The 22793-nt window shown below is 37.1% G+C and overlaps 1 protein-coding gene across 2 annotated transcripts; it reads right to left on the bottom strand.

Annotated features, from left to right (window-relative positions):
- Nucleotides 1-3200: 3200 nt before the first annotated feature.
- LOC146481406 (rabphilin-3A-like) lies at nucleotides 3201-22780 on the bottom strand. Of its 2 annotated transcripts, XR_014864470.1 has the most exons (18): nucleotides 22647-22780; nucleotides 21902-22048; nucleotides 19584-19713; nucleotides 18705-18791; nucleotides 17727-17816; nucleotides 17536-17626; nucleotides 16029-16355; nucleotides 15149-15337; nucleotides 14385-14461; nucleotides 13366-13440; nucleotides 13020-13129; nucleotides 11908-12034; nucleotides 11247-11261; nucleotides 9763-9905; nucleotides 9181-9262; nucleotides 7853-7949; nucleotides 6395-6909; nucleotides 3201-6119 (listed from the first exon to the last, which is right to left on the bottom strand). XR_014864470.1 is itself a non-coding variant. In XM_085108454.1 (17 exons), the coding sequence occupies exons 1-17, from the start codon at nucleotides 22718-22720 to the stop codon at nucleotides 6779-6781; spliced, it is 1992 nt and encodes a 663-aa protein (XP_084964580.1). In that variant the 5' UTR covers nucleotides 22721-22780; the 3' UTR covers nucleotides 3201-6778. The 2 variants fall into 2 exon arrangements, 1 of the variants encoding a protein (XP_084964580.1); XM_085108454.1 differs by having other exon boundaries at nucleotides 3201-6909.
- Between the last annotated feature and the right edge of the window lie 13 nt (nucleotides 22781-22793).

The following is a 22793-nucleotide window of genomic DNA, read 5'->3' on the forward strand; positions in this document are numbered from 1 at the left end:
ATAGTGGTGTGTTACTTTTACTGATAACCAGAGAATATTTAATGATATTGAACATCATTAAAAAAATTGCATTACAGTCAACTCTCGCCTTGCGGACACCTCGCTATTACGGACACCCCAATTATACGAACAGTAGCTAAATCCCCGGCTAATATAAATTACACACGTTTGACTGAAATAAATTTCCGCTATTACGGACTCTCTCTATTAAGGAAACTAACATGTGGTCCCGAGGGTGTCCGCAATAAAGGGAATTGACTGTAGTTGTGAATCAATAGTCAAAGGTAGCTGGGCACTAAAGTGCTCCCCACCCCCAAGGGTTGTATTGAATTCCAGACACTAATCAAAACTTTGTACAAATTTGTTCTACATGATGTGAACTCATAAGGATTGACGATGGCTATTTTTGGGGGTGCAATGATTGAAATAGTGTAGAATTCTTTTGCTGTTGATTTTTTAACATTTTAGTACAATAACAGTTGATCTGTCGTGATTGATTAATCTGCTACAATAGCCAGACTTAAAAAACAAAAAACTTTTAGAGACATGTTAATTTCATTGCTTTCAAGACAAATAGAGTTTTGAAAGTTTTTTGTACAAAATTGATGAATGAGGAGAACTCATTTTTCAGCTGGTGGATTTTTTTTTTTGGTACGATAATTTCTTTAGGGAACTAGAATAAATTTTGTATATATTCTAATAAAAAAATCCCTGTTTTATATATATAAAAAAAGTAATGCTATCACTAGCGAACTGTTTTTTTTTTTTTCTGATTCTTTGTTTCAAACTCTTTCTGTAAAATACAATTGCTGGTTTAAGTTGGTATTAAACATCACAAGAAATTTAGTTTCAAGTGAAAACCTGTTGCTAATCGTGTACAGTGCTGCATGTCGTATTGTTGCACTCAACACTTTTTTTAATGCATTGTTTCAAAGACAACTTTTTGATGGTCCCAGTCAGATTTGCACAAATTTTGAGAGATTACTGTATTTCCTCTGTTAACCCCCCCTCCCTTTCCCAGGGTTAATTTAGGTCTTGCAAAGGGGGAAGCTGCTTACAGAGAGGGGTGGGTGGGTGTTTCTTGGGGGGGGGGGTATGAAATATTTTTACAGACGCATTTACTAATTAGCTAACATTGTAACTATAAAATTAAAACAAGGTGCACTACGACAATGACTGTTAAAGGTGTTAATAATTTTTATTGGATGCCATGTAGATCACTGGCTTATTTATTCTTGGTCACTTGGCACTATAACATAACGATTGTGGCTGTCACAACAAATAGCGTGCCATATGAAAACTCTCAAATTTGGTGAGGGGAAGGGAGCTTGGGTGTGGGGGTTAGGGAAGGGTGGGTGGGGGTGTTAATACAGGGGTATCCAACGGTTCATTTGGGTGGATGTCTGTTCGGAAGGCTGTAATCACCTCAGAAATTCGGATTTAGGTTTAGAGAAAATCTAAGTTTTATTCGGCAGAATGCCAGCTCAAAATTTTGTATCGCTGCAAATCTATTAATATTCCTTTCGTTTTCGAAGGGGAAAATATGACGTTAAAAATGCGAAAAAAGGTCAGCCTGTATTTTCGTAAAAGCAACAACAACGCGTAAATTCGGGGAATAAAGTTCCGTTTTTTAACTTCCTGCAACTTTAATTTTTAGCTGAAGCATCCAAACGGATCAATCCGTATTAGCTTACACAAACTTGTCTGTCTCTTTTAAAGAGCACAAAACGATCAGGGAAGACAGGTGACAACATTTTGAGTGTTTAACTTGTATGCTCTGGTTGGGTGCCCCTGTTAATAGGGGATTGGATTGGATAACTTTATTTAAATACAGTAAGGGGGCTTACTGACCTTGAAAGGAGGGGAGGTTATGACGGGGGTCTTGGAGAGGGAGGGGGTGGGGGCTAAGTAGAGGAAACAGGATACTTGTCAATTGTCGGGAAGCAAACCTGGAATTTCACAATGCCACAATCAGTAACTGAAACCAACTTTGTACTGAGTGTCATTGGTAAGGCACGCAGCACTTTAATTGTACATGTCCGAATTCAAATTTAAAATAAAAGTTAGAAAACTTTGATCACAAAGTGCGGCGTGGTTATTTTGCAACAGTATTAAACTTGACGACGAATAGTCCTATGGTATTACCAATCTCCGTTACCCTTACATAGTAGTGGAACATGTACCACTGGATAAGGGTAATGTCAATCTCGTATCCAGATCTCCCACGGTCACATTTCGACATTCCCGAAGCAACTGAGATCGGGGTACGAGATTAGGGTAATGTGGGCTATGAGAGTGGTTGAATATTTGACCTTATCTAGGACGGGCTTTTTTTTTGCAACCCCACCCCCCCCCCCCCCCCACCTACACAACTTCGCAACTATAAAAGCTATGAGAATGAGGCTTGGAGGATAAATAGTACATCCAAAGATGTTTTTTTTTTGACGTCCGCAACGGGAGGTAATGACGTCAAATTTCTAAAAAAGTCCAGAAGTTTCATTTCAAATATTAAAAAAGTTGGTTCAAAGTCGGCGGGTTCCACAGTAGGTTATCGCGAGCCACTGGTACGTGAGAAATCCTTTCAAGTGATAAATTTTGACTTGAAGCAAGTGGACAACTCATATACGTGAACGTGTAATTTTTCAGCACGGTCTTTGTTCCTGTCACTCACTTAATTTACGTTATCCACCTCTCATGTCACGATCAGGGGTAATTTGACATTTTAGCGCTTTGAAGAATTGAAAAAGTCAGGCAATGTTTCAAAACAATTGCTCAACCGGATATTGGCTAGGTCGAGGAAACCGGTGATACCGGAGAATAATCATTCAAAACGCAAAAAAAAAAAAGAGATATAACAACAACAAAACAATGACAAACAAATAAACAAACAAAATGGGTATTACTAAAGCCGTCGCCGGGGCCCCATATAGCCTGCATGAGAAGGTTAATTTCTTCAGCGGCTTCAGTTTTTGAGTTTGAAAGGGGATTTGCTGGATTTTCGTAAAAATATTGTGAATTTACAGTTTAAGATCTCCATGACCACGCGGGAATTCTTGCTTTACAACCAGTACACAGAGGTACACACGAGGCCTTTCATGAAGCTGTTGTTCAATAATTGCAAGCTCGATTTTTATGAAGCAATTCACTTTTTATGTATAACAGGCATTCCAAAGTGGTTTAAGTTTACAAAAGGATAAAAATTAACAAGTAGTATCTTTATTTTATTCACCTGTTTGTTAGAGGTAACTTGCAGTAATTACCAACTGAAGCAATCAGCACTAGAGGGTGACATTTTGGCCAAGAGTATATTCTAGAAAAGTGGCTGCATGCGCTACGGATTTTGAGTACTAAAGGCTTATTTTTATTTTTTGTCTTACAAATTGTAAGAGCCTTCGCTATGGCCAATGCCATTGTTATTGTATTAGCTTTTTACTGCAGCAAACGTTTGGAAGACTCTTACGTTTCTTAGCAAAAGCGTCACTTAAACAGTAAGTTCCGGTATAAAAGGGGCCTGGGGCCCGTTTCTCGATAGTCCTGGTAACTTACCGGGCCCGATAAGTGTCTTTGGTGATAAATGTTTCTTAACAGAAGTCAATTTTTGTTAGCTTTGAATACTAAATTTTAAAATCTTATAATTCTATGAAAACATTGGCCAAGTACCATGTCTGTAATCACTGTGTAATCGGCGAAAAAACATTTAAAAATAAACTTATCGGGCCCGGTAAGTTCCCGGGACTTTCGCCAGAAACGGGCCCCTGGCCTGGCCATTCTCACCTTCAGTTTACAGTCAACCATCAAAGCGTAAACCACTGACGAATTACATGTGTCTTTTTCTACGGCCATTACCGATAAAATTGGTTACGTTTTCAGAATAAACCCTGTTTTGTAAATAAAAACTTGAAATCTTATACTGCTGTAGTGATATGAAATTTTGAGGCATATTTTTCAGAGAACTCTTGAGTCAACAACTTGCCTCGACTGAACGGCGTCTAAATTTGCATCTCACGCCTACAGAGGAGTGAAATGAAGGAGGGCTTGCCCTTTTATAGCGGAACTTGTTGTTTAAACCTTCTTGCACCAAGTTGCTAGATATTTTTGTTATTTAAAAAAGCCACGTCCCCACGAAGCAGACATTCCCTTCGTTCTAAATAGCTTCTTTTGAACAAGAGCAAATGAAACACCTCCTTACATTTTACTTAAATACACCCGAGTGAAAATTACAGACAAACCAAACCCTTCAAAAATATAATGATAACAAAATTGCTTATTATTGCTTAGACTGGATCTGGTCTTAGTTTAGGTAAAATACCGTTTTCAATCTGGGCACCTTTTGTCCAATTCAGTATAGCAACATACTCCAACTCTCTATTCTGGAAAAAGCTTCCCGGTTAAATAATTCCAGGTTACCTAACGACTTATCTCGAAGAAATATGTGTTCAGGAACGCCCAGGCACCGTCCACTCGTATAATGTTTGATCCCTTTGAATGTATTTTTTTAAAATACAATTGGGCTGTTCATCCACACAGAACCAATAAAAAAAGTCGAGACACACTAGGGGACCTTTCACAGGGACATGACGGGGGGATGAAGTAGGGACATAATGCAGGGCCAGTCCACCATGTGTGACGTTCCCATTTTTATGAAAAAGTTCTGCTGCAAAGACAAAATTTTACATTAAATTCAGCTGGTTTGTATTTGTGTCATGAAGCGGGGACAAAGTGACCCAAATTTCTAATGCCGCTTCATGTGCAATGCCCATGCAAACTTTCCCCAGCACAAAAAAGAAATGAACCAATAAAAACGCGTTATTCACCTGTTCCTGCAAACGTGCCTACTATACAGTAGACATGAAGGGGCCTGTTCCCGCTTCATGTCCCTGTTTTTTGTCCCCTATAGTGTGTCCCGACCTTAAGGAACAGTGGAAAACGTGCCACAAGTTTACAGACATTTTCCAAAAAAGGTGCCTAAAAGGTCACTTTTGAAAATGGAGAGTTCACCGTTTTGGGGTTGACGGCGAAAATGGACAAAAACGAACAAAACGTCCATTCGCATTCTCCCGTCCAGCTACATTTTCAAAATGTCAAAAACTGTTCGTACTTCTTACAAGAGAATTGCAAGTTCGCACTATTGGGGCCCAAGATTGTGTTGGGTAATTGACATGCCCTCAAAGGAGGTTCTACAGCTATAGCGGAAATATCCAAACGACTTTTTAAAAGTACTTCATATTTTAGTTCCTCATTGAGTGCCCTTTGTCTAAAATTAACAAGGCGTGAAACAGTTTATAAGGTGATTCAAATTATACCTATATGTTGCCTTGTCGTAAAATTTTGTCTACTCCTGGCTGTAATTTCAAACCTACATTGTATTAGAAATACTCTTGTTTCATTTTACATTAGTTTTGTTGCAGTAAACCACACTGATTATAACCTGTACAACACTGGGAATGCCTTTGCAATAACACAAGGCTTAAATAACACACTAGCATTCCAGCTGACGTCTCCTATTCCAGGAGACGTCAGCGTGGTGGTGTTAGGAATTGAACAATTTGAATAAAAAGAACTCGTCAAACATGAGTGCATTGCAGTGAGATGCCAAAGTTACTCTGCTAAACATTTTCGTTGAACTTCCAGATCAAACCTTTAAGCATCTTTATACTCGACTCTTCAAAGAAGCAAAACAAAAGAGGCACTCAACCTTTTAAGTTGACGCTGTATTCTTTTTCCATTCATTGCAAAGTGGCCTCGCACTATTCAGCCCGGTTCAGCTACTGCATCCATCATAAGCCGCAGACGGCGCACCACAAACTTGGCACAGATGGTATGACTTCTGAACCGGGCAAAATTCAATAGGCCTTATCACGGTTTTCGACGCCATTTTGACGAGATGGCAAACACGTCTGAAATAACAGTGTTTGTATGGAAATGCGATGTGAAATAATTTTCACAAAACATCGCTTCTGAAAAATTCATAAATTGGAAACTTTTGGTACTAGGAAAACGATTTCAAGAAAAAAATTGGAGGGATGTAGCTGTGCCAGAAAGCGTCCAGTCGTGCTTTGAAATTTCCATACATTTGTCTGTATTTTTTCCCGCGAACTATTTTTAGTAGCAGTTCACGGCTGGTTCGCTATACAGACAAATGCATGGAAATTTCAAAATACGACTGGACGCTTTCTGGCACAGCTACATCCCTCCAAATTTTTTCTCAAAATCCTTTTCCTAGTGCCAAAAGTTTCCAGTTCATGAATTTTTCAGAAGCGATGCAAATTATTTGACATTGGATTTCCATACAAACACTGTTGTTTCAAGCTTGTTTGCCTACTCGTCAAAATGGCGTCGAAAACCGTGATAAGGCCTATAGAACAAAAAATAATAACGCACAATAGTACACAACCCTGGTGTAATATAGTATTTCGAAAGCAGTCAAAATACACTAAGCACAATTCTTGAACATTTAAGCCCCGATATCAAGATAAGGATTCTCGTCACTTTTTGCGTAAAACAAACAGTGATTGTGAGGAGAAATCAGAGGCTAGTCACCATTGGGGCTTAAAAAATGAAATGTGGGTATTGATAACGAATAATAAAATTTACACTATTCGCAGACGATAAAAATAAATAATATAAGTTATTTAAAACCCTACACTTAGATTCCTTCCCATCCACCTTCTCAAGGGGCAACACATTTTTGGAGTTAAATTTCCACCCGTCTTGCAGACTTGGCAGGAAGCTCTTCTTTATTGTTCGACATTTGATCAACTCATGATACACGCAGGCCTTATTCCTGTTCATGAATGTTCAGCTTTTCCAGAGTGTGCCAGTGGGTGTGTATCTGATTTGGTGTTTTAAGCATGTCGTACCAGTGCATTAGCGAGCTGCCGCTAGAATTAATATCCATGACAACGCCACCTACCAAAAACAGATGTAGAAGGACATCAATCCACGATAACTTGATGGCTGGAGGGTTAACAACTCGCCCAACAATTTGGGGAGGGTATGCGAGGTCAGGGGTAATGGGGGATCTCCCCCATTCCCTGGAAGGGATATTTTTGTCCTCTATTGTTCTAATCGTCTTCGCACAAAATATCAAGTTACCGGTACTACGTTTCATCAATGAAAATACACAGAAAAACAGCCAAAAGCTTTCCAAAACGAAAGGTATTGCGATAAACGTTTATTTATGTCTAAAAGCGAACGCGTACAATTTTCGCTTCGGGGCAAATAACAAAAAAGCAATTTGAAAGAATTGCGAGTCAAATTTGAAGCAGAAATTGACAATCAAACTTGCAATATTTTGGTGAGGTGCATTCGCAGAAGCACTCAAACATTTTCGACAAAGTCCGCGGCACCAGTGATGATTTGCGATCCATTTGCAAAGGCAGATTCTCTTCCCCTTGAAAATTCCACAATCTGTCCTCGAAGCTACGCGATAATTTCTTTGTCGTGAACTCTCGAATTAACACTGTTTAAACTGTCGAGTATTACTTGAAAAAAAAAAGGTTTGTTTTCATTGCGAAAACTTCATATTGGAGTCTTGGAAATTTACGCGCGAAGAAAACGGCCGCCACTTTGATTGAAATTAAGTAATCTTAAGCAAACAACTCAAGGTCCATTGAAATCTAATTGATTTATCACCATGGCAAATCAACTGCATTATTCATGATTTTATTGGTTCCCGAAGTTTGCTTTGTTACATTAAACGAATGATGGCGTAGTGAGCGCCGGCATCCTTTGCCAGCATCCACAAAAAGCGAAAGCAAAGCAAACAAGAATCTCTTTCTACACTCAGTTGAAAACTGTTTTAAAATATCTAAGCAGACACTAGTTCATTATAAGGCCTGACGTTCCTTACCTATAAAATCATTGCTTTTTCCAACGTCATGATCCCAGACCGTCAGCTCTAAACTTTTCTTTGCCAAATCATGGTGTGAGATTTCGTAGACAAATTCCTGTTTAATAATGGTAATTGAAATGAGTGGAGTGCAATTTGGTCTGAAATAATACGTGTGATTTCAAAATCGAACGAGCGCGCAGCGCGAGTTTGATTTGAAATCACAGGTATGATTTCAGACCAAAATTGCACGACACAAAGTTCAATTACCACTTTATTACACCTATTTTGAAATCACAGAGTTTTTATATTATATTTTTGTTGCTTCATTTCCATTTTGATGGGCTAAAGAAAGGATGCGATTTAGAGCAAAAAATGGTGCAATTTGGGAATAAATCGCACAGTTGAGAGCCAATCAGATTGCAAGGATCAACAGTGATTTCAAAATGGTGTAATAAATGAAGAAATATAACAAACAAAAGTTAATCAGTGGCCCATTTCAAACTGGGTCTAAAAGTTGCCTTTCTTATTTAAGTGGCAGCTCTCAGGAAAAAGTTTGAATCAGTGACAGCAATGGGAAAACTAACAGTCACCAAAATACAGGAATTCGCACAAAAGTGTGTGGAACTAACTTTAAGTGATTTCTTCTGCAATTTTGTCGCACTTTTTTAACACAACTTTTGCCGCTCTCAAGGTGCAGTTTAAATCGTGTAACTGTTCGGCGATTTCGCGCGATTCCTCACTGCGATATCGTCCCACAAGACGAACGGATGTCTACTTATCGCAGGGGGTTTGAACAGTTGGAAACTTGATACAAATTTACAGGGTTCTCAGGAAACGTACAGCGATATCGCGCTGAAATCTCAGCAGTTTACAGGTGCGACTTGAAGTCGCAGCTTCACGCGGGAAAAATCGCAGTGACGTGCGACAAAAGGTTTTGCAACAAAAGTCGCAAGTGTAAACGGCCTTTTAGAGCAAGTGCAGCAGAGGTGACGATAGTTATTACAGGAATGGAACTTATAAAGATAGACAATACTCACTAGCAAAGCATGACCAAACGATAGGCCATTTCCGAGTTGCTTCGAGCCTCATTACGAAAGCGAGGCTATGTGCCAAGCTTTTTATGTGAAAATTACTTTTGTTCGCACATGAATGAAAATTAATTTTCATCATAGAAGCTATAAAAAAAAACTTTTGTGATGAGGTTCAAAGCAACTCGGAAATGGCCTATTTCAGTTAAAGCTATCAATGTTATTATGAATTATGTGTGACGTCTGTTACAAGACGAGATACAAAAGTGCACAATGAGAAAGATGCGTGAAGTTTTCTCTCAGAAAGCTCAGGCTTACCTCATTGTATTCAGGATTAAGTGTCTTTTTCTTCGTGCTGGTTCTCTTCTTCGTCTTTTTGTGTACATCAGGTTTTAAGTATCTAAAAAGAAAAAATAATAAGAAAAAAAAAACAACAAGGTAACATCACACTTTTCTTTCACATTATATTTACAACGCGTAGTCACATGCAAGAAAACTGTTTGCTCCTGCTGCAGAATAGACAGAATTTTATGTGCTGGTCTGTCTCGCACGTCCATTACCAAAAAAATTCTGGAATGAGCGAGAAAATAAAAGTGAGACTGTAGTGTCGTTATGCAGTCTACGTGGTTTTCGTTATTTTCAATGCCTCATTACTGCAAGGAGATAATTACAGTAAGATGTTAGCTTATGCTGATGAATAGGCCATTTCCGAGTTGCTGTGAACTTCATTATGAAAGCGAGCCTAAGTGCAAAGCTTTTCATATGAAAATCAGTTTTGTTTGCAAATGAATGAAAACTGATTTTCATATGAAACGTTTTGCACTTGGCCTCGCTTTCATAATGAGGTTCAAAACAACTCGGAAATGGCGTTTAAAGGAACTCAGAGTTGTTGCTACCTACATCTTGACATAAGGATCTGAGTAACCGTTAGCATCCATGGCAGCAAGCCCTGCACAACGAATGATGCCGACCACAAGTTGACTTTTCTGTGACTTGTATTTTAGTGAGAGTTGAATGCGACCAAGATTGAGCTCTGGCGATTCCTAAAGTAAAACAAAATTCATGTTTTAAACTGACCTCTTATCAGTTTCACTAATCAATCAATCAATCAATCAATCAATCAATCAATCAATCAATCAATCAATCAATCAATCAATCAATCAATCAATCAATCAATCAATCAATCAATCAATCAATCAATCAATCAATCAATCAATCAATCAATCAATCAATCAATCAATCAATCAATCAATCAATCAATCAATCAATCAATCAATCAATCAATCAATCAATCAATCAATCAATCAATCAATCAATCAATCAATCAATCAATCAATCAATCAATCAATCAATCAATCAATCAATCAATCAATCAATCAATCAATCAATCAATCAATCAATCAATCAATCAATCAATCAATCAATCAATCAATCAATCAATCAATCAATCAATCAATCAATCAATCAATCAATCAATCAATCAATCAATCAATCAATCAATCAATCAATCAATCAATCAATCAATCAATCAATCAATCAATCAATCAATCAATCAATCAACCAATCAATCGATCAATCAATCAATCAATCAATCAACTTTATTTAAACACGGTAAATGGCTCAGCAAGCTGGTTTTCAAGCATGCTGTGTGATAATTACAAATTATAAAAATTAAGACTAGATATTAACTAACAATAATTAGCACAAGAAATGACAATTGTGTCTGTTCCTATCGACTGTCATAAACGTAACTATCTAGTTTATATGGTAATCAAGACTAATATAAATAGTAGTAAAAATAGTAACATTTTAAAATAAAATATAACAGCAGTCAAATATTTTACAGTCAAATATTTTAGCTCGAATCGAGTCTGACTACACGTTTAGACGTGGTCTTAATAATTGACTAATCAATAGTTTCTACTTGTCTTTGCGTCAGTAAATCGTTATTGACAAGAGTGAATAATTTCAAATTTCAAAAACTAAAAAATGTTGTTTGAGAAGACTTTTTCTTTGGATCCGGGAGTATTGAAGGAACGTTTTGTCCTTCAGTTGTATTTGACTGGGACCTCAAATTACAAATAGATGAAAACTGTGCAGCAACCCGCAAAAAACCTTGTGAAAATTTAAAAAATAAAGCCGTTCAATGAAAACAGAAAAAAAAAACCACAAATAATCTTAAACCAGAAATTAAAAGTGATCAAAGAGTAGCTTTGATTTAACACGTAACGTAACGTAACGTTACGTAAAGTAAAATTACACTACGTTGTTACGTTGCGTTACGTTACGTTACGTAAAGTAAAGTAAAGTAAAGTAGATACTTAAATATATTCAACAACGAAAATAACTTGTAAATAAACACAAATAAAGCAAATAAACCATACCCTTCCATCTTCAAACTAATCCACAATCCAGCAATAAAAAAGAAAACAAAGAGCAATGTTAATTTAGATTTGTACCGCAACAACTACTGTACATACAAGTACATGTACTAATGTAGCAAGTATCCCTAAAAAATATGAAATATAAATGAACCGTACAATATTTCAAAAAAATTTCCCATGATGTTCCTCTCACGAAATTTTAAGTAACCTCTGTAATACGATTCTAAGTTTAAATTCTGTAGAATTTCAGTGAGAGTTGGGGGAAATACGTGGGGGCAAGACTCGGCACTTCTTAAATGAAAGGAAGAAGTAAGAGAACTTGACAATGCGTAATATTTTGCACTCAACAGAAGTGCAATTTATAGCGCGCAGAACCGGGCTTATTTTTTTGCGTTTTTCAGGCGAGCGGAGGTGAGCGCGAGTCACGCACAACGGGAGGGGCTTGCGTGACTCGCGCTCCGCGTTCGCCTCGTGCTTGCCTCCGCTCGCCTGAAAAACGCAAAAAATAACGCCTGCTCTGCACGGTATGCCGTTTAGAGGAAGCAGATCTATGCCAAGGAAGCGACAATACTATGTGAATGGAGTAATGCAAATGAATCATATGTAAGTTTCCGAAAAGCTGATTATTAATTACTATACACGGGAATAAATCTGTACTCACATATGCTCTGGAGATTAGCGACCTCTTCAGGGACTGGGAAGGCTTACTATGGAACACTTTGAGAACAACACAAGTCTCGCCTATAAAACTGTTGCGACCAAGTTTGTCTTCATCAAAAACTTGAAGTCTGCGGGAATCACGAAATTATGAAAGGCGTTAATGGTCTAAGGAGATGACTGTGCTTGAAGTGATTTCCTTTCTTCTCTGTGTTAAAGCTAAACAAAACTTCTAAGGTGATTGACAAGTCTCCAGCTCCAGCTGGTTCCATTTTTAGGCGCAAGTCATTAGCTTGTAGGACAAATTCTAGCCGTTAAATCACACAGTAAATAGGGAACTACGTTTCTGACACAAAAACCAGTCTGTATATACATGCCAAAATAGAACAAATTTAGAGAAATTTAGATGCCCAGGCAAAATCATGGATCACTTATGTCCTTTGTCCCTCGGGCCCTTCAATTATTAAACATAGCCACTTGAGGAAGTGTTCTCATGTGATCTCCACAGCCTGCTACAGCGACACCTCGAGTTAACGAAGTGCCAGGGGCGTAGGGAAAATGGGTTCGTTATATCGAAAACCTCGTTATAAAGAATTTGTGGAAAAACTACCAATATATTCGTTATATCGAGGTATAATTAACAATTGTCTGTATGAAGCTACAGTAAACTGTCCTTAGCTGACCCCATAGCTACGGTAATGGAAACCTGTACAGGTAACACCTTTTATAACTATAGCACATACTGTATGTATGACACATGAGCTATATATCAACTGAGAAGTTGTTCTCTTGTTACAGGATAAAAGGATTTTCATCGCTTTTGGTCTGTTACGCATTCATCTTTTGTTGCGTGTTGAAATTTATTCGTTACATGTATATCGGGGTAGATTTTACGTTTGGGCTAATGGATTGTGTTGGTTAAAACGAGGATTTCGTTATATCGAGGTTCTATTCCATATATATTACTGTAACTTTGGCCGGGCTGAAGAATATCGTTCGTTATACCGAGGACTTTTTTAGGTAGAGATAATCGTTAAATAATCGAGGTTCCAGTGTACACTGGCATGAAGATGAACTTGTTCCATGGAGGCCAAGGGTCAATGAAAGCCTACTTACCTAAGTGACTTCTTTGACAAATCATCATCTGTGATACCGTGGTACACCAGTGTTTCGTGAAACTGGGGGTTTAACGTCTTGTACTTGGTATGAGTCCGCAATTTGTTGCTCTGAGAATACAACAACAAACCACAGTCAAACTACCTCAGCATTTACATACAAATGTCAATAATTATACGCCAAGCATTATTCTACAAATAATTGTTTTGCTCTGTTGTACTAGCCAGAACAAACCTCAAAAAAAAAAAGAAAATTGATGTTGTCATTATAGCTATTTTACGGTGTAGGTGCTTAATGGATGGATTGTTGATAAACTAGCTTTCACAAAACAGTGTAGTGTATGTACCTTACTAGCACCAGGTAGAAGATGAAGCTTAACATAAGGATCAGATGTTCCACTGTGATCCATTGCTTTCAATCCCTGCGACAATAAAAGTTTTATAATAATCGTAAAACAGAATCATGCAATCAAATAAAAAAAAGATCGCGCAGTTATTTACGCAACTTACATGTAAGCAGAACTTTGCAAAAAAAAAAAGCCTGGAATTTTTTTTTCGCAGCTGCTTAAGTTGCGTAAATGACTGCGAGGGTCTTTCTTCTATTTAATCTTTAACCCACCTATCAAATACAGTGTATGTTTCTTAATACAGTGCATTAATTTATTCATCCTTCACGGGTATATTACGAACTCACAGTATGACCAGCTCCCAGTTGGCTTGAGAGCTCAGTTGGCAGAGCACTGCACCGGCATCGAAGCGATTCAAGTCCCGTTCAAGCCTGAATTTTTTTTCAGGCTTTCTTCTCACAGCTGCTTAAGTTGCGTAAATAACTGCAAGGGTTTTTCTTCTATTATTTTAATCTGTCACCCGCAGATCAAATATATGTTTCATATATTGAATTCATATTCAGAGTCATATAACTTAAGTTTACGGATCATTACCACCTGCAGTAATCCCCACTTAAATATGAATATTTTAAAAACCTGTCCATAAGACATTGCAATTAATTTTTGTACTTTCTTTTATCTAAAGGAAATTGTGTAATGAAACAACAAAACGTTCCATTGTTATGTTTATACATGTAACCTAAACCTTTCCTTTGGTTCAATAACAGAGGTTTCTCCAGCCCATTCCTCAGACATATTTCATCGCTATTTACACCGTATTTGCTGGCCATTTTTATCACGTTCCTGGAGCTTCAGTTATATTTGGTAAATAAATGCAACCCTTATGGAGGAATCAAGCCAGGTGTTTTGACCACTAAAAGGTACATGTAAAAAAATGATCACCACTTGACATCCCTCTCCAAAGGAATCCCCATTTCTCAGTGCTCATTGATATTCAACCTCTTTATCATCAAGCTCACCTTTGCACACTCTATTGTCACCTGTAGCTGACTGTGTTGTTTTTCGTAATGGACACTGAACTCTATGGTACCAAGACCTGCCAAAATAACGGCACACACTTTACACCAAACCGACTGGCTTCCTTTCTTGAAACTACTCGTTGCTTTACCATTTGTACATTTAAATGTACAGTAGCAGTACGGTGATGTTATAAAACTGACCATGCTCATGTAATTTCTCAAAATATAAAAATATAAAAATATTAATTATGTGTGCTAACGCAAAGTCATTGTTACCTCAAGGGAGGGCACTTCATTCGAGCCAGGGTGCTTATTTCTTTTTTTGAGAAACAACCGAATGTGCAAAAAAAAACGTTGTTTTAAGAAGTTGTGGCAACTACCAGGCCCAGTATAGTTCTACAAGCCCTAATTGGCATTAAAAAAATATTATGGTTCTCTCATTGTTTTTACAGAATGCATAGTTATTTTTATTCACTACTATCTATTCTTTTTTGTTTATTCCCTTATTTTCTTCACAACTCACTTAACGTAAATATGTTTTATTAAAATCTTAAAAAAATGTTTAGTCATTGCTATTCTACAGTGTAAGTGGCTTTTTTCTTTTTGCTAAAGTATTAAAGTGCAATTTCATAAGTTACTTTTAAAGCTTTTTACAACTGTGGCATTAAATAATAGGTTGGTCAATATTGTTGAGTATTGAAAGAAAACCTTCCAATATTACAGAGTGACTGTAAGACAGTTGATTTTCATATCTCAGTACTTACCAGCATCACCGGTATCCTTTGGCACAGCAGCTTCTGATTCCTTGAATGTTCTAACCAACTCATCAATGTCCTCCTCTTCTGTCTCCTGTTTTTTGATCATTGCCTTACGCACTTCCACTTTTATTTCTTCTTCACTAGCTTTGCTTGAAAATGAACTACTCTTTTCCCTTGTGTGACTACCATCTGGTGCTGCAAAATACAAAAACTTCAACTAAATAAATCTAGGCCGTAAGCAGTCATCCTTTTTACCAGGTAGATCCTACACACAAGTAGAAAAATAATGAAAAAATTATGAAAGTCAGTGGTCTTCACACTTGCTGAATCCACTGTGCCCTACATGTAAGTAAATTAGGACAAGAGATTGCTTGTAGTCTGTTTAGGTAGCTCCATGTAGGTGTAAAATTCAAGGTTGACATGCATTCTCTCAGGTTTTCAAGATGACAGTAAATGTCAGCCCTTTTAGGGACTTCATGGCAATTTGCATGTGATTGTTCTTTCATCCAGATAATCATTCTGGCTAAACTACAGAGTCCTGCATTCAAACTATTAATTTAGAGTACCATCAATAAGATTTTGTTTATAGATTATTAAGCACTGAACCAAAAGAATGTGAACTCTGAAATCTAAATTTCCAAGAATTTTGCTACACATGTACAATGACCACAGTGCTTTGACTATTATGAAGTACATCGATCCATCAACTTACAATACATTTTAATGATTAAATACTGTTAAACAATCATAATTGACTGATACCTGAAGACTCAAGATAAAAATAAATAAATAAATAAATAAATATAACTAATAATATATAAAATGCAACTGAGAATTCTGACAATAAACAGTCAATCTAAAAATATTTGCATTTAATAATACTCACAGTCTAGCTTCCCATTGACTACTTGCTTTGAACTTGGGTTTGGGCTGACATTAGATAGTTTACGCTGTTTATCTTCATGAGTCATTTGAAGGGTTCTCTTACGGAATGGTGGCGGGGTATCAATGCCTTCCAATATGTCGCTGCCTGGCATCGAGGCATCTGACACGCGACCCATGTATGATGATGGCTCTTCAGTTGTGGACAATCTGTCCCTGCTTGAAAGAAGTGAGGTCTTTTTTGGATGATCAAAGATCATTTCATCTGACGAACTGCTGGACTCTTCATCCTCTGTTTCGCTTTCTTCTCTGACATTTCCATCCAGGGTATCTGCTCGAAATATGAGTTAAAGTTAAATATATTATTTTAAGGTTAATTTTATCGAACACTGGAATACTATTCCAGTATTCGATAAAATTAAATTTTAAAATTTGCATACAGTTACATCACATGACATCTACAAACTCAGTTGTAACTCACAGTTTATGCGTACGATTCGCAAGTCTTATGTAAATTATATACTGGACAATTTGCCAAGGGAGGGGGTGGAAAATGGAGATACAGTAGAACCCTGGTAACTCGAACTCTGAAGGGAGACAAAAAACTGTTCGAGTTATTGGGGTAGATCAATAATTCGACTTTTCATGTAAATAATTTACAGTTTATTGATTATCAGCACTTCAGTATACAACCCAGGGCAAATTAAACTTACTCTCATCAGAAACTGTAAGTCCCATGTAAACTGAGGGTCAAAAAAAAACTGTCAACATTTTAAAGAAAGAATTGGAATGCCTTGAGATGTGAACATTATGAACTTGTACTATGAACTTTTTGTTTTATATGTGACAGCTTAACAGGCAGTGCATGCGGTTTGACTAAAAAGATCAGAAATGACTGTCAAATGCTTGATCTGTTACACCGATTCCACTGATTAAAATTGCTTAAGAATTAAGTGTCAATTCCAGTGGTTTTTACCGATAACATGACAGGAGAGCTAATGGGATGACATCAGTGGTGAGTTGCAAGAGCCAGAATTCGAGTTATCGAGGTATATTTTGATCAAGGGAAACCAAATTTAGTTCGAGTTAGCAAGAAATTCGAGTTATCCGAGTTCGAGTCATCCAAATAAAAGTGACTGAAAAGTAGGGTCAAAGCCAAGGGAAACGGGACTTAGTTCGAGTTAGCTGGGAGTTCGAGTAATCCGAGTTCAAGTTACCGGGGTTCTACTGTACTTTGTGTACATGGTTAGGGGGAGTGGGATGTTAAAATGTCTTGCTCCAACTCATGCCCCCTACCCTCCCTCCCCCACAAAGCATGCGGTGAACTTTAATTGGTAGGGGTGGGTGAGGTGGATAGGACCACCCAACAAAACATCTTTGTTTTCTAAGAGGTCTGTTGTACTGATTGACGGCAGTGAAAAACCTACATGTAACTTATAGCAGTTGGTTGAATCTTAAAATGCTGAGTCCACATGTTATTGATAGGTGCAGTAAACGGAACAGTAATTCACCTTTTGATTTGGAATAACTTGTCCATGTTCGGTTGTATTTATTTGTTTGTGATAAACTAAGTTGGTCAGAACTGCTGGAGCCACTTGTGTCCTGCAACACATACAAGACATTAAAATGCACTTCTGCCTCTCAAACACAATCAATTCCGACCTACATATTATCTAACAGAGAAAGGCTTGAACAGGCTCACTTTTCTTTCAGAGGATGACTGCCGATGCCGTCCAGGATGCCTGTATTTGGGTATCGCTTTGAAAAACCAGGCTCCAGTCCGTTTCCATAGCTGTAGTGAAATAAAAAAAAAATGATTATTGAAGCCTTAACCCTTCCCAACCAAGGACATACATGTATTTATATGTTGTGTTTTAATTTTTATTTTCCTTTGTGCAGTATTCATCACCCTAATCTAAGGCAAACGGAAATAAAAATCACACTGGTTTGAAAATTTTTAAACCGATGAAAAAATTTTTGAACCACAACATATACGTCTGTCCTCCTTGGCTAATTTTTTGTTGTGTCACTAAACAACCAGGGACATGTATTTACTTCCTGAAACAAATAAAAACTAGATGAGACTATGGTCACTTACTGTAAGATGGCTTGAATAAATGAACTGTGGTTATTGAGAAAGGTCTGGCACTTATTTATTTACACTACTGATCAGATGTGACTGCTTATTGGGTTTGTTTGGAAACAATTTCAAAATGGCTCATGGCACTCCCATCTACACAAGTGCAAGAAGTCATTAGAAGGGGCTCTCATTGAAATTGTCACAAATCCAGACTCTAATGCCAATGATTTTCACAATGTATACTAAGCTATTTATGCAATCAGAATGGTTCCGAAAAGTCTATGTTTCTCAATTCAATATTATTGATGAGTCATGAATGGAGTGTAAAAATAAAATTCAAGTTGACTGACAAAAAGTTCCTGTCAAGATTTTTTTCCAGCTCAAAACCCTTAAAGGTACATGCACCGTGATAATTCTAACGTTAATTCTAATGCTGGCAATTTTAGATTTTAACTCCCTTAGCAATACCCATCATCCACATTAATTTTCCCCCCTAAAAGGGTTTGAAGATCACCCCTGTAATATTTGTAATTTATTATACAATGTATAGCCCCCTAACTCTCCACCAAAATAATTTGAAATATTGAGGATGGAATTTACCTCTCGCTGTTCACTGCACAGCATACACAGCCATATTTCGTCACCATAGCTGTCATGAGTAAGCAAGCCGCACTTTTGACACACACTCTTAAAAAAAAAGGAGGCAAAAAGCCCCACCATGTAAAATAGTACTGACAGCAAGACAACCGGCAAAGAAACAAATTCTTAATTGTTATCATCTGAAAAAAACTTTTAATTAGCTATTGTTATACTGTTTATAATTCTGTGAAAAGGTCAGGATAATACTGTAACTGTTCTTCTTTTAAATGCAGATCAAGATCATATAATATCAGTAATCATGTAATTTATAATAATTATCAGTTTATTGCACCAAACATGCATCCCTTTTTGGCCTAAATATAATACATGACTTGCACAACAGAGTGGCAACTGAGACAAATCCCCTTATCCCATACGGTCTACTTTCAGAGTATAAATCACGACCTGATGTTGTCGCATAATATTCCAAATAAGCATTTTTGGAATCCAAAAAATATTTTCTCTGACAACAACAACAAATTTTATTTTATTTTCTACTGGAATACAGAAGAAATAAATATAAACACCACTCATTCAAGGTATAACGCTACCTAGAACAGAAGCGCAGATGCCTTCCAGAGTTCCATCCGTGCTTTGTGCCAGGGGAAGAGGGGGTGTGTGTGGGGGGGGGGGGGGGGCGCTATCAAGGAGAAGTAGTTGAGGAGAACTGGTGTACTGTACCTTAGCAAAAACTGTTGGGCAGGGCCTGTAAGTGGAGGTAGAGAAGGGATTTTTGGTTTATGATTAAAATTACATTGGACTAATTACATGGAGAGAATGTCATCATTACTGTTTGTAATTAAAAAGTATTAAAAACATTTGAAGCACTGGTTTATGTACCTTCCCACAAATGTCACATCTCTTAGCAATAACTTTCAGGGCTGCAAACTTGGAATTGCAGAGAAGACATGTCTCTCTTCCATCTCCAATGGCATTATTGCGCATATTCTCTAATTTCTCTACAAGCCTCCTAAAGGGGAAATTTACAAACTAGGTTACTTATCATTAAACACTCAGACAGAAACGAAACTCACACAACCCCACCCCACCAACACAATGCAATGAAATGAGTTGTGGGGGGGGGGGGGGGGGGAGCGAGGAGGAAAGACCTGAACTTAACCTTTGGGGAGGAGCAAAACAAATATATACAAAACTTCATCTACACGTATTAAGGTAGATTAAGGCAGCAGCTGAACTTATATTGATTGATTGATAAATAAACAAAACTAAATCTGCAACTAAAAAAAAAATTATACAGTGTGTAAAATACTATACATGTATCTGTACATTTTACAAATAAAACATTTGCAGTCTGTTGTCTGTTTCTTGCAAAGTTTATCAAGAAATTGATTCAACACATGAAAATGACTGAAATGTTGTAAGATTCCAACTACTGGTCAGTATAAGGCTGTGCCCCCCCCCCCCCCCCCTTCCAATAGAAGGTCTAAATCTCATATAAGGGGGGGGGGGGGGGGTTCTCCTTATTTAATAATGGACTATGTGGTGAGGCTCTGCCCAAAAAGGTGCACCAGTTTTCTGGCTGGAGGTACATGTATAAAAAGGGTTAGGGTTTCGCTAGCTAAAGTATAGGAAATAGATACTCAGTGACATCAAACCAATGGACTATATTGTTCGGTTTCTAATTAATTAGCTGATTTAAGCTCTTAGCTTAGTTTTTGAAGACGTTTTTTTTTATGACAAACCAATTTTGAATTCTAGTAATTAAATTTAACCTTCCCCAAATACAAGCCCCTAAAAATTCTTTGAATGAAATTAATGTCCACTGCCTTAATTACTGTAGATTTGGAATTTTATTGTAAAATGTTATATAGTTACTGAGAAGTTTAGGTGGGGTGTTTATAAATATAATTGAATGACTGAAAAGTTAAAAAATAAACAAAAAATAAATAAATAAATAATTGTTCATTCGAATTTAAATATAGCAAAAATAATTCAGGCAGTATTCTCAGCTAAATTTTTATGTCTTCCTTCTAAATATAAAAAAGTGCTCTTGACAAAAGAAATCAATGGCAAACATTAAATTTTCTGCATTGGGTTTTTGGCTGTAAAAAAATATAATTATATTACAGGATCTAGCTGTGGTGATGAGACATTTTTGATTCAATTTTTGAAGCTTAAATTAATTAATATTCTTACAAAATATATCAACACTATAGTCCTGTTTTTGAAGAATTTTCCACAATACGTTCATCATCAACTTTTATCACTCCGAATGAAAATACAGTGTAACAAAATTTTAAGGGATAAGTCAGAGTAATTTCTAAGCATCAGAAATTTCTCCTTTTTGCTTTCCAAATCCATTTACGTTGTTAGTCCTTTTTCCACTAGAAAAGATTCGATCTATTCTGTTCTGTTCTGTATGCATTCTGAGACTGTCTGCGGAATTTTGTTATTGTCCTGTTATCCATTATCATATCTGAAGAGAGATACGCATCTTAGCCTTTACACATCCCTTTTGAAAATTAACACACGCAGTACATTGTAGACAAAGAACTCACATTATTTTGAATATAAACTCGTGTCGCCCTTGGAGACACTTCTAAAATAATTCCCACAGCTATCTTGATACTCATTTCATGAACAATATCTAAAAGCAGCATGTATAATGCCTAAATATAGCGCATTCGAGCAATCAGGGGTGCTGGGTACAAGACTTAATCTCTTTGTAGCTTGTTACAGTCATTGTTATTCAATTAGCCTGACAAATCTTGTTGGTCAAAATATTATTCCAATGTTGAAGATAACAGGCAGACATTTTTTAATAACACCATTTAAATTACTCTGTTTGATTCCCTGTAAAAATGAGGACTAACCCTGAGCTTACAGTTTCATTCAGGAACTTATTAGCATTCTGAAAAGTGTTAACAATAATTGCTCAGATGTGTTGAAAAACGGCTGTACAGATTACGGCAATAACCATTTTAACCGCTCTTTTAACCACAACAAAATCAAACAATTGTAAAGAAAACAAGACAATTGAACACAAATTGCATACATTTCAAATTGAATGCAAATCGCGATCCACAATACGTTAAATTTTAATAGCTGAATAAGCTTATATTACATTTTCGTTCTTCTACACACAACTCAAACTTCTTGACCTTTTCCAAGCTCTAATTCTACAAAATACCACTTACCCTATCCTTTCCTCTTCAACTTGGCGAATTTTCTCTGACCTCTCTAAGACATTCTTGATAATTTCCTGTTCAGAGACACTAATATCTCCCTTCGTTGAAGTCTTTCTTGCAGGGCCGCTGGTATGAAAAGACCAACCCGAATTGAGCCTAAAATAAGAGCAAAAACAAACATTTAAGAGGATGAAAAGCTATGAACTTGAGAGCTTTACACTAACAAAGTTCTCTCTCGTAAGCAATGAATGCATTATATTAGTGATACAAGATTGACCCACAGTGAAATCGACAACGGCGAGAGAATTTTAGAAGCAAAGGTCAATGCAAACTAACAGCATATTCTCCAGAAACTTGGGCCATCTTGTCCGGGTTTTCTTGAAAAATGTTTTCAAGACTTTCTTGGGCCTAAAACACATCGTGTTTCATGGCCGCAAACAAGAGATCAGCTACTCAGCTGGATATGGACTAGCCTTCGCACCTGCGAAAGCAAAACCAAGCCAGTCCGCACACGGCAAAATCACAATGAAATGATAACATTTGCTGTAAAAATTCAGCTGTTTGCGGGTTAGCAGTCTTCAATTATTAAAAAACCGGAAACAGAAAATTCACTCAGTCGATCAATACTACAAGCTATGATCAAACCGCAACGTGTGATATTTGTAAATTTCACCGTGCGGATTTCCACGAGTCTGTTGTAATGAACTTCAACTGATTTGCGCGCGGTTTATATGCTATCAAAAGTGTAACTCACTTTGCTCGTAAACACAACTGCCGATCATTGGGACAAACCCATCGCTGCTCCTCATCTGTGGCTAATTCACCCATGTCTGAAGCTTTTCTCCAGATCAGCTGTGCAAACCTAACGTCTGGTCGCTGTCGCGGGAAAAATACAAGACAT

Source organism: Pavona decussata, unplaced genomic scaffold (assembly GCF_977016875.1).
Source record: "Pavona decussata unplaced genomic scaffold, jaPavDecu1.1 SCAFFOLD_50, whole genome shotgun sequence".
NCBI classification, from domain to species: Eukaryota; Metazoa; Cnidaria; class Anthozoa; order Scleractinia; family Agariciidae; genus Pavona; species Pavona decussata.